At 42.5% G+C, this 13,125-nt stretch overlaps 1 protein-coding gene across 1 annotated transcript in view; it reads left to right on the top strand.

The window, feature by feature from the left end:
• cul3 (cullin 3) overlaps positions 1 to 13,125 on the top strand; it is a 62,045-nt gene that overhangs the window by 24,134 nt on the left and 24,786 nt on the right. The window contains exons 3-6 of the mRNA XM_033031137.1: positions 2,537 to 2,650; positions 5,155 to 5,315; positions 10,660 to 10,774; positions 10,948 to 11,176. Of these exons, the coding sequence (XP_032887028.1) occupies positions 2,537 to 2,650; positions 5,155 to 5,315; positions 10,660 to 10,774; positions 10,948 to 11,176 (619 nt within the window). The remainder of the gene's footprint in view (positions 1 to 2,536; positions 2,651 to 5,154; positions 5,316 to 10,659; positions 10,775 to 10,947; positions 11,177 to 13,125) is intronic.

The raw sequence follows: 13,125 nt of genomic DNA, 5'->3' as shown, positions 1-13,125 counted from the left end.
CTCACACTGACATTGCTCTCCATTAAACAGTGAATATGAGATGAGCAAAGCAAAACAAACCATTTTGTCCAATGGAGTAAAGTTAATCCATCGTCGGGTTCTCTAAAAATGCAATTTATCCTTCCAAGGCTCATTTTCTGAATATCTGTGTCATTGAAATCAATGGGAATTAATTTTGAAAGCTACGCAGAATTTTTGATCATACAATTAGTAGTTGACAAATATCAGAAAAAAATATTTTTTGTTTCCACTGTGGTTTTGGACAAATACAGTTTGCAAACTATCGCAGTAAGCTACTAAATGTACGTGTCTTTTTGGTAATGAGTTCATTTGCATCGTGCCTTTTCTCGGCTACATTTCAACAATCTCAATAGTTGTAACTGGGTCATGTATAATTGTCTTAAATCAGTAATGGATCCAGCAGCATGGAAATTAATACCTTGGTCTCCCACCATTAGTGCTGTACATCATATCAATGTGGAGGAAGCATCCAACAATACATTTCAATTGTTTTCAAAATCGAAATTCATGGAAACATAAAAGTAGAAGCTAGGGTGGTCCATTCACCCTAGTACCTGTACCACCATTCAGTAAGATTGTGGTTAATCTTTACTTCAGCACCACTTTATGTATTCTGGGAACCAATCTTGTGTTCCCTTTATATATAAAAAGCTTATCAACATTTATCCTAAGTTATCTGAGTTACTAAGTCTTTAAAACTCTCAAGTGGTGAATTCTAAATATTTACCATCGCAGGGAATTTCATCTCATTTGTTCTTAGAAGCGGACTCAGTAATTATGTTTCAGATTGAAGCTCTGCATCAAGATATTTTACCTGGTACTTTACAATTTTCTTCATGGTGCCTTTTATCAAGAGCCTTCTGACAAATCCAAACACACTATACTGGTTAGTTCATTCCTATCCTCAAATATAATCTCAAATATTTCTAATAGATCTCTCAAACATAATTTTGCTTTCACAAATCCTTGTTAACTCTACCGAGTCTCTTATTTTTCGATCGGCAGTTGTATAATAGATGACAGCATTTCCCTACCAATAATATATTAATTTATAAAACTATAAATACAGTAAATTTAATAAAATTGGTATTTTATTGAGCCATGGTATCTATGTTTAAATATAGTCATGGAGTGATACAGTGTGGAACCAGCCCCTTCGGCCCAACTTGCCCACACCGGCCAACATGTCCCAGCTACATTAGTTCCACCTGCCTGCATTTGGTCATATCCCTCCAAACCTGTCCTATCCGTGTATCTGTCTAACTGTTTCTTAAATGTTGAAATAGTCTCTGCCTCAACTACCTCCTCTGGCAGCTTGTTCCATACATCTACCGCCCTTTGTGTGGAAAAAAATACCCCTCAGATTCCTATTACATTTTTTCCCTTCACCTTAAACCTATGTCCTCTGGTCCTCGATTTCCCTACTCTGGGCAAGAGACTCTGTGCATCTACCTGATCTATTCCTCTGATGATTTTATACACCTCTGCAAGATCACCCCTCATCCCCCTGCACTCCAAGTAATAGTCTCAGCCTACTCAACGTCCCGATAGCTTAGACCCTCTAGTCTTCGTAAATCTTCTCTGTACCGTTTCCAGCTTGACAACATCTTTGGTGCCCAGAGCTAAACACAATACTCTAAATGCAGCCTCACTAAGTCTTATACAACTGCAACAGGGCCTCCCAACTTCTATACTCAATACTCTGACTGATGAAGGCCAATGTGCCAAAATCATTTTTGACCAACAATCCACCTGCTACTCCACCCTCAAAGAACCATGCATCTGCACTCCTAAATTCCTCTGCTCTACAACACACCACAGAGCCCTACCATTCACTTTGTAGGTCCTGCCCATGTTAGACTTCCCAAAATGCAACACCTCACATTTCTCTGTGTTAAATTCCATCAACCATTCCTCAGCCCACCTGGCCAACTGATCAAGATCCTGCTGCAATTTTTCACAACCATCTTTACTACCTGCAAAACAACCCACTTTTGTATCATCTGCAAATTTGCTAATCTTGCGGTGTATGTTCTAATCCAAATCATTGATATAGATAAGAGTTGTGAGGGTGGAGGCCGTTTCTCTGGATACTTTCAAGAGAGAACTAGACAGGGCTCTTAAAGATAGCGGAGTCAGGGGGTAAGGGGAGAAGGCAGGATCGGGGTACTGATTGGGGGTTGATCTGCCATGATCACATTGAATGGCAGGGCTGGCTCGAAGGGCCAAATGGCCTACACCTGCACCTATTGTCTATTGAATAATAATATTTGGTTTTGTATGGTTAAAATTAAATGTTTCTTCTCTATGAACCTCAAGTGATTTTTGCTGGAATTTGCGGTAAAAAGTTACAACACAGAGTTGTACTGCACATGTGACTTTAACTGATTTTTTTTAACCGAACTGCCTGTATGCAGTATCCCAACGTGAGTTGATTGCTTTGTTTTGCAACAGTTTTACCTATAGAAGCTTTCACAAAATGTGAGCAAATAAAATAAGTGTGTTTCTTTTACAGGTACGAGAAGATGTGTTGAACTCATTAAATAACAACTTCCTGCAGACCTTAAATCAAGCGTGGAATGATCATCAGACGGCAATGGTGATGATAAGAGATATCCTCATGTACATGGTGGGTTGCCTTTTTCGGTATAATTTATGGTTTACAATTCGTAGTAAATAACTGTGAAAAGTTACATAAAGGGAAATGCTTGCCCTTTATGTAACTTTTCACAGTTCCTAAAATCAATCACGAAGGAAATTCTATCACAATTATTCAGCTACAACAAATGTAAAATCATGATATAAAAATAAGCAGTACTGGACAAGGGTCTTACATTTAGTTACAGCCGGTAATTAACAGTTGCATGAAGTCGTTAAATTATGCTAATTATACACCAATAAGCCAGAGGCATGTGGGATAGTTATAAGAGCACACATTCTTACAAATGACCTCTGAGTGGCATTGGAGAGTTATTTGTCAGCTCAGTTCTATATTCTGAAATATTTCTCAGCGACTGTGGAGCAGTGTTTACTTAATTTGTGTGTTGTTCACACAAGAAATTGCTGAACCTCTGCAAATTGTCCAACAATTATGCGCCCTTTCATTCCTTATACAGTGCTTCCCAATTTACATTTTTTAATTGGGGAACATGCGTGTGTCCAAGTAATTAAATATGACTCTCCCCTCATTTTAAGATACTTTCAGCATATCTGTCTTCTCTAAAACTAGGTGCTGGAAGTCTAGAATAAACATGAGAAGTTGGGGAGAAATCTAGGGATGCTGCCTGTCCCACTGAGTTACTCCAGCATTTTGTGTCTCTTTGGTGTAAACCAGCAAACCAGCATCTGCAGTTCCTTCCTACAAATACAGTTTTTACCTTTTAAAATTGTCATTTAAAATTGACGTTTAACTCAACAATAACTAGCCTGAAAATGGTTTTCTGGTAATAACTGCTAGAGTCAGTTATTAAAGATGGGATAGCAGCACATTTGGAAAGTGGTGAAATCATTGGACAAAGTCAGCACGGATTTACAAAAGGTAAATCATGTCTGACGAATCTTATAGAATTTTTCGAGGATGTAACTAGTAGCGTGGATAGGGGAGAACCAGTGGATGTGGTGTATCTGGACTTCCAGAAGGCTTTCGACAAGGTCCCACATAAGAGATTAGTTTACAAACTTAAAGCACACGGCATTGGGGGTTCAGTATTGATGTGGATAGAGAACTGGCTGGCAAACAGGAAGCAAAGAGTAGGAGTAAACGGGTCCTTTTCACAATGGCAGGCAGTGACTAGTGGGGTACCGCAAGGCTCAGTGCTGGGACCCCAGCTATTTACAATATATATTAATGATCTGGATGAGGGAATTGAAGGCAATATCTCCAAGTTTGCGGATGACACTAAGCTGGGGGGCAGTGTTAGCTGTGAGGAGGATGCTAGGAGACTGCAAGGTGACTTGGATAGGCTGGGTGAGTGGGCAAATGTTTGGCAGATGCAGTATAATGTGGATAAATGTGAGGTTATTCATTTTGGTGGCAAAAACAGGAAAGCAGACTATTATCTAAATGGTGGCCGACTAGGAAAAGGGGAGATGCAGCGAGACCTGGGTGTCATGGTACACCAGTCATTGAAAGTGGGCATGCAGGTGCAGCAGGCAGTGAAGAAAGCGAATGGTATGTTAGCTTTCATAGCAAAAGGATTTGAGTATAGGAGCAGGGAGGTTCTACTGCAGTTGTACAGGGTCTTGGTGAGACCACACCTGGAGTATTGCGTACAGTTTTGGTCTCCAAATCTGAGGAAGGACATTATTGCCATAGAGGGAGTGCAGAGAAGGTTCACCAGACTGATTCCTGGGATGTCAGGACTGTCTTATGAAGAAAGACTGGATAGACTTGGTTTATACTCTAGAATTTAGGAGATTGAGAGGGGATCTTATAGAAATTTACAAAATTCTTAAGGGGTTGGACAGGCTAGATGCAGGAAGATTGCTCCCGATGTTGGGGAAGTCCAGGACAAGGGGTCACAGCTTAAGGATAAGGGGGAAATCCTTTAAACCCGAGATGAGAAGAACTTTTTTCACACAGAGTGGTGAATCTCTGGAACTCCCTGCCACAGAGGGTAGTCGAGGCCAGTTCATTGGCTATATTTAAGAGGGAGTTAGATGTGGCCCTTGTGGCTAAGGGGATCAGAGGGTATGGAGAGAAGGCAGGTACGGGATACTGAGTTGGATGATCAGCCATGATCATATTGAATGGCGCTGCAGGCTCGAAGGGCCGAATGGCCTACTCCTGCACCTAATTTCTATGTTTCTATGTTTCTCCCTCGAGGCCCAGTCATATTGTGTCCTTGCTATTTCTTTTGTGGAGCAAGAACACAAGTAATTGTCAAACTAAAGGCAGTTTTCTGTTTATTCGTGTGTTTTATGACTAACGTTGGTCTTTTTCTTGATGACCATTTTGCGTTCACCTTGAATAAGGCCACGTGAATGCTTGTATTATAGTTGGTATATGCAGCAAATGTTCTATGCATTGGTTCATATTAAATATAATAGAATAAAATATGTTGCTCTGGCAAAAAATCAATACATTTGCTTGTTTAAAATAATAAATTAACGACCATTTATTTTCCTTTGCAGGATCGAGTGTATGTACAACAAAATAACGTAGAGAATGTTTACAACTTGGGGTTGATCATTTTCAGAGATCAAGTTGTGCGTTATGGTTGCATCAGAGACCACCTACGTCAAACACTCTTGGATATGATTGCACGTGAAAGGAAAGGAGAGGTAGTAGACAGGTATGTTCAAACAAGGATTTGTTATCTCTTACCATCAATTAAAAGCTCACGAAAACCTTTTGGTTATTAGTCTATTTCCCTCTGGTTTATCAGAATTAAATTTCTTTCTTAACTGATTATTTTTTTGGTTACCAGCCCAATAACTCCAAAAAGATGTCACCCACCAAACAATGCTAACAAATCTGTTCAGATATTCTGCACTGATTTATTCGTTAAAGAGAATTTTGCAGTATACATATTAAATTATTAGAATAAATGATATACATGGTACATTATTCAATGCTAGCTATTGACTTATACAGTGGTGATGCTCTATAGAAGTTGTAACAAATGTTCTACTCTAGTTGAATTGACAATAGACAATAGGTGCAGGAGTAGGCCATTCGGCCCCTCGAGCCAGCACTGCCATTCAACGTGATCATGGCTGAAAGCTGATCAAACTGAGCAAAGTTAGTGCTCAACGGGCAATCTTTTGGAAATGTTATATCCAGTTCTCCTTATGAATTTGATCTTGACTAAAACTTGATGAGCAAGATTTAGGCTGGTGTTCTTGTCCAATACTGAAGAGGTTTTACAAGTCCTTCAAGGTCAAACTAAAACAGACACATGCCTACTAGGTGAATGTAAGAGTCCAGTGGTACTATTTAAAGGAAGAATTGGCTATTAATTCCTGGTGCTTGGTCGGTATTTTTCTGCAATTAGCGATCCAATAAATGATTTTGTTTTAAAGACGTTACTGCAGTGATGTAGAGTGCATTCAGAAAGTATTCAGACCCCTTCACTTTTTCCACATTTTGTTACGTTACAGCCTTATTCTAAAATTGATTAAATTCATTTTTTATCATCAATCTACACACAATACCCCATAATAAAAAAGTGAAAACGGGTGTTTAGAAATTTTTGTAAATTAATTAAAAAGAAATAACTGAAGTATCACATTTACATAAGCATTCTGACCCTTTACTCAGTACTTTCCCTCCTCTCTCATTAACTACCGCCCAATCTCAAACCTCCCCTTTCTTTCAAAAACCCTGGAGCGTATCGTTGCGTCACAACTTCATTCCCACCTCCTTGCGTATAACCTATTTGAACCCCTCCAATCTGGCTTTAGCCCCCTCCATAGCACAGAAACTGCTCTCCTCAAAGTCCTCAACGACCTCCTCACCTCTGCTGACACTGGTTCCCTCAACATCCTCATCCTCCTCGACCTGAGCGCAGCCTTCGATACAGTGAACCATAACATCTTGCTCACCAGACTCAAAGACCTCGGCATTGAAGGTTCTGCACTCAGCTGGCTCCGTTCCTACCTTTCCAACAGATCCCACTTCATCTCTCTCCATAACCACACCTCTGCTACAGCCACAGTCACTCAAGGCGTTCCCCAAGGCTCCGTACTTGGCCCCCTCCTCTTCATCATCTACATCCTCCCCCTTGGTCAGATACTCCGCCACTTCAACCTGGACTTCCACTGTTACGCCGATGACACCCAGATCTACCTCGGCACCAAATCCCCCCACAACCCCCCCCCCCCCTCTCCCATATCAACACCTGTTTGTCAGCTATAAAAACCTGGATGCAACATAACTTCCTCAAACTCAACAGCGATAAAACAGAATTCCTCCTCATAGGCTCCAAATCCACACTCAGCAAAATCAATAACCCCACTCTCACCATCGACGGCACCACTGTCTCCCCATCTCCCCAGGCCCGCAACCTTGGCGTGATCTTTGATTCCACCCTCTCCCTTGAGCCTCACATCCGCCATGTCATTAAAACCTCCTTCTTTCACCTCTGCAACATTGCCAAAATCAGACCCTCTCTCACACCTCCCGCTGCTGAAAGACTCATCCATGCCTTCATCTCCTCCCGACTGGACTACTGCAACTCACTTCTCCTTGGCATCAGCTCCACCTACATCAACCGACTCCAACTGGTCCAGAACGCAGCCGCCCGACTCATCACCCACACCAAATCCTGGCATCACATCACTCCAGTCCTCAAACAACTTCACTGGCTTCCCATCTCCCACCGGATCACCTACAAATTCCTGGTCCTCACCTACAAAGCCCTCCACCATATGGCCCCCCCATATCTCACTGACCTCATCTCCCCCTACCAACCCTCACGGTCCCTCAGATCCACATCAGCCGGTCTCCTCTCCATCCACAAGTCCAACCTCCGCAGTTTTGGGGACAGAGCCTTCTCTAGGGCAGCTCCCAGGCTCTGGAACTCCCTCCCCCAACTGATCCGCAATTCCGTGTCCCTCACCATCTTCCAGTCCCGCCTCAAGACCCATCTCTTCACCTCTGCCTATCCTTAGCCCCACGTCCCCCTCCCTTTTCATCTGTGCTTGAATTGCCTCATATTGAATTGAATTCTGTCTTTAATTTGTGTACTAGTCATGTCTCTACTATTTATTTCATTCCGCTTACATGTTTTTCCTCTACTTGCTAAATTTTTGTACGGTGTCCTTGAGACTCTTGAAAGGCGCCCATAAATAAAATGTATTACAGGTGCACAACCTTTTATCCGAAAGCCTTGGGACCAGACACTTGTCGGATTTCGGAATTTTTCGGATTTCCGAATGGAAGATTTTTAGCGTAGATTAGGTAGGTAGCGCGGGCGGCTTGAAAAGTCTGGAGCGGCTGCCGTCTCCCCGGAGACCGGGGAAATCATTGTAAATCATTGCATAAATGTTAGTCAGTTTGGAGGGATTTTATGTGGTTGGTGGGTGGGGGGTGAAGGGGGAAACTTTAATTCTTAGTACCCTACCTGGTCGGAGAGGCGGGGAGCGGGCAATGCCTTACCGGGTCGCCGTGCAGTAAGCTCCAGAGCGCTGTGGCCGCCGACTCCCAACATCGCGGAGCTGGGGGCTCCGTCCGGCCGCAGGCGGCGCCGGCTGTAGCTCCGACCCCGGCAACTCTACCCCTGGCTGCGCGGCGCTTCAAATCCAGCGCCGCCCGCAGCCCCAGCTCCGCGATGTTGGGAGTCGGCGGCGTCGCAGCGCTGGGATACCAGCGGGGAGCGGGCAATGCCTTACCGGGTCGCCGTGCGGTAAGCTCCGGAGCGCTGTGGCCGCCGACACACAACATGTCGGCGGCCACAGCGGTGCTGGGGCTGCGGGCGTCCGACCGCGGGCCGCGCTGGATTTGCAGCGCCGCGCAGCCAGGGGTAGAGTTGCCGGGGTCGGAGCTACAACCGGCGCCGCCCGCGGCCGGATGCCCGCAGCCCCAGCTGGGAGTTGGCGGCCACAGCGCTCCGGAGCTTACTGCACGGCGACCCGGTAAGGCATTGACCGCTCCCCGCCTCTCCGACCAGGTAGGGGACTAAGAATTAAAGTTTCCCCCTTCACCTCCCCCCCCCCCCCCCCCCCCCTTTTTCACATAAAAGCCCTCCAAACTAACTGACTAACATTTAAGCAATGATTTACAGATGTTTAAGTGTCTCCCCGGTCTCGGGGGAGGAGGCAGCCGCTACAGTAGTACAGACCTGGGTTGACCGTGGGTCGTTTCGGGCCAAGTTTGTCGCCAAACGCGAGCTTTGGTGTGCAGACGACATCCTGGAAAAAATGGCCGGTTTTCAGAGTTTTTCGGTTTCCGGAACTCCAGATAAAAGGTTGTGCACCTGTATTATTATTATTACTTTGTTGAGGCACCTTTGGCAGCGATTACAGCCTCAAGTCTTCTTCGGTATGAAGCTGCAAGCGTGGCACACCTGTATTTGGTTAATTTCTCCCATTCTTCTCTGCCGATCCTCTCAAGCACAGGTTGGAAGGGGAGCGTCAATGCACAGCTATTTTCAGGTCCCTCCAGAGATGTTCGATTGGGTTTAAGTCCGAGCTCTGACTGGGACACTCAAGGACATTGACAGGCTTGACATGAAGCTACTCCTGCGTTGTCTTGGCTGTGTGCTTAGTTTCATTGTCCTGTTGGAAGGTGAACCTCCACCCCAATCTGAGGTCCAGAACGCTGTAGAACAGGTCTTCATCAAGGATCTTTCTGTACTTTGCACCGTTCATCTTTCCCTCGATCCTGACTATTCTCCCAGTTCCTGCTGCTGAAAAACATCCCCACAGCATAATACTGCCGCCACCATGCTTCACCGTAGGTATGGTATTGTCCAGATGATGAGCAGTGCCTGGTTTCCACCAGACGTGACGTTTGGCATTCAGGCCAAAGAATTCCGATCTTGGTTTCATCAGACCAGACCAGACCAGACCAGCAGAGAAAATAACCCTTTTGGCAAACTTCAAACAGACAATCATGTGCCTTTTACTGAGGAGTGGCTTCCGTCCAGCCACTCTACCATAAAGGCCTGATTGGTGGAGTGCCTCAGATATAGTTGTCCTTCCGGAAGGTTCTCCCATCTCCACAGAGGAGCTCTGGAGCTCTGTCAGAGTGACCATCGGGTTCTTGGTCACCTCCCTGATCAAGGCGCTTCTCCCCGATTGCTCAGTTTGGCCGGGCGGCCTGCTGGTGGTTCCAAAGTTCTTCCATTTAAGAATGACGGAGGCCACTGTACTCTTCGGGACCTGCAATGCTGCAGAAATTGTTTTATACCCTTCCCCAGATCTGTGTCTCGACACAATCCTGTCTCGGACAATTCCTTTGTCTTCATGGCTTGTCTACGGACAATTCCTTTGTCTTCATGGCTTGGTTTTTGCTATGCTTATATGGACAGGTGTGTGCCTTTCCAAATCATGTCCAATCAATTTAATTTACCACTGGTGGACTCCAATCAAGTTGTAGACACATCTCAAGGATAATCACTGGAAACATTAGGAACCTAAGTTCAATTTTGACTGTCATATAACAAAGGGTCTGAATACTTATGTAAATGTGATATTTCAGTTATTTATTTTTAATTACTTTGCAAAATTTTCTAAACACCTGTTTTCGCTTCTTCATTCTGGGGTATTGTGTGGAAATTGATTGATGAGGAAAAAAATGGAATTTAATCCATTTTAAAATAAGGCTGTAGTAACAAAATGTGGAAAAAGTGAAGGGGTCTGAATACTTTCTGAATGCACTGTACATGCAAGCCTATTGCATGAAATGTAGCTGCTGAATTTTTTTTTACACTACAACGGTATGTGACTGCACTTGATTTGCTAGGAAGTACTTTAAGACATTGGAAAGTCATGCAGCCATTATGCTAGTATTGCCATATTGCATATAATTTTTGCAAGGTTAGCTTTTACCTGTTATTCTTCAATCCAACCAGTTTTAACAGGCACAGTACTATTTGCTGATATAATTAGATTTTCCTCTTGCATGAAAAAGGAGAAATATCTGACTTGTTTATGAAAGTGTATATTTTTTAATGACTTTCTTGTTTCTGCCAGAGGTGCAATTCGAAATGCTTGCCAAATGCTAATGATTCTGGGCCTAGAAGGTCGTTCAGTGTATGAGGAAGATTTTGAAGCTCCATTTTTAGAAATGTCTGCTGAATTCTTCCAGGTATCTATATATTTTTTCCTAATACGTTTGAAACCTTAAATATTTTTAACTGAGGTTCTTTTAATAAAGCAGTGTGTAATTATTTAAATCTATAGTTTAAAACTTGATAATGCATTTCTTTCTTGGACTTGCTTGGCAGTCAGTAAAATGGCAAAATGTTTATTTTTACACAGATGGAAAGTCAGAAGTTCTTAGCAGAAAATAGTGCATCTGTGTACATTAAGAAAGTGGAGGCACGGATTAATGAAGAAATTGAGCGGGTTATGCATTGTCTTGATAAATCTACGGAAGAACCAATTGTGAAAGTGGTGGAGAGAGAATTAATTTCTAAACATATGAAAACTATAGTGGAAATGGAAAATTCTGGCCTAGTTCATATGTTAAAAAACGGAAAAACAGAAGGTATTTCAAAAGCTTGCTTCTTTGAAACTAAATCAAACACCTATTTGTGATTGTGGTTATCATCTAAACCTTGAAGGCAATGGATGGTGTTGTTCTAATTCAATTGCAGTTTATTTTGGTGCCAATTTCGATTTCATGACAGCTTAAATGCGATATTTTCCCTATTTTGGGAATGTGGCAAACTGCAGGTTACTATTTGATGGCACCAAAGGCAAAGTCTAATGTTTCAAGTCTGAAAATGGAGAAAACACAGCAACAAGAAATCTGCTCAGCATGAATCTAACAAAATATTGACTAACTTTATCTTGTCTATATGTATAAACCGTCTCAGCATGTGATATGGAATGGGATCCAAACCAACTTGGTGTCTTTTAGCAGTCTTAATAGGAAATATAGATTTTTGTTGGATCTTTCAACTGAGTATTGTTGGGAAAAGAAAATGGTACAGATCTTTACAATAATGCTCTGCTGCCAGCCGATCAAAGTAATTCTGTACTCTCAGTGAAGTGCCCCAGTGGAATTGGATTTAAAAACAAAGTACATCGAGCAGCTTGAATTGTGACCAGCGTTTGATTAGAGCTCATGGTTGACACAAGGAGCTGAGCACTGCTGTTCAATTCAGTGCGGGCAAGTTGGCTGTTTGGAAACGTGTTCAGTATCCACGACCTCTGGTTTGTGTGATTATAAACCTGAAATTAATTTGCATTTAAACATCTTCTAAAACATTTAAATTGTTAACTTTATGCTGCTCATCAGCACTCGTACTCTAGAGCATGTTGCAAATTTACCCATTCATCTACAAATTTTAATTATACTTTAGTATCACAATTTGGTTCAATTACAATCTTAGTCAGTACGGATTGTCTTAAAGGATGCCTCCAAAACTCTTAAAACTGTAGAATGTTGGTTTTGTCATATTTGTCACTTTGATGCACCTAACTTATGTAGACTTAGCTTTTGAATGCAGTTACCTTTTTAACATCTAAAATTTTATTAGAGAATAATAGTTTTCATCAAAAATTATTAAAGATTTAAACTAATTACAATGTAATAAATGTATTTGAAATAATATAACTAATGTATAACCTTGATTATTGGCCTCCTTTGTGTAGAAACCACAAAATGCCCTTTAATAACACTATGGAGGCGATGAAACATTTCCAATAATAGCAATAAGCAGGTTATTTAAAAAAAAAATTGTATATAGGAAGTCAAAGGCTATAATTAGTCTTTATTTCCTGCATTTTTGGGTTCTGTGCATGTCGTAAATTAAGCTCCAAGTAATGAATGTCTTGGCACTATCATATGTTCTAAGTATCGGGGGGGGGGGGGGACTGAAAACAATGGGAGCTGATTTGCCTAAGTGGCCTAGACTTAATGTGAAGCTTTAAACACACTACTCGTAATCCTATTAATATACACAGATGCTGTTTAACGTGAATGTTTCCTTTGACATTTTTTGTTTGTATGCAACTGAGCCTTGTGAAGCAAATGCTTTTGTGTGTTAACTAAAATGAGTAATATTGCCAACTGAGCGGCAGAATACTTTCTCTTTAGATATAAAGCTTCAACGATGTTCAAGTTCACATTTATTGTCACATGCACCAATTGGTACAGTGAGATTTGAGTTACCATACAACATTACTTAAAAAAACAACACAATACACGATAAGAGTTTAACATAAACATCCACCTAATGGAATGGATCAGAACACACTCACGCTTCTCACCGGAGACCGCAGATTCCGAAGTCCACAGGCCGAGCTGGCCGGAGCTCCAACGCTGGCGACCCCCGGCAAAAGATCCCACGTCTCCGCAATGTTAAAGTCAGCGCCGCGCCCACGGCTAGAAGCTCCGCAAACCACAGCTCCGCGGTGTTAAAGTCAGCAGGCCCAACACTGCGGGGGGGGGGGGGAAACATTTGAAACATACAATTAGGCACACTAAAC

This window comes from Amblyraja radiata, chromosome 13 (genome assembly GCF_010909765.2).
Source record: "Amblyraja radiata isolate CabotCenter1 chromosome 13, sAmbRad1.1.pri, whole genome shotgun sequence".
Classification (NCBI taxonomy): Eukaryota; Metazoa; Chordata; class Chondrichthyes; order Rajiformes; family Rajidae; genus Amblyraja; species Amblyraja radiata.
Note: the sequence above shows the minus strand (reverse complement) of the source record. Positions and strands in the feature narration are given on the sequence as shown.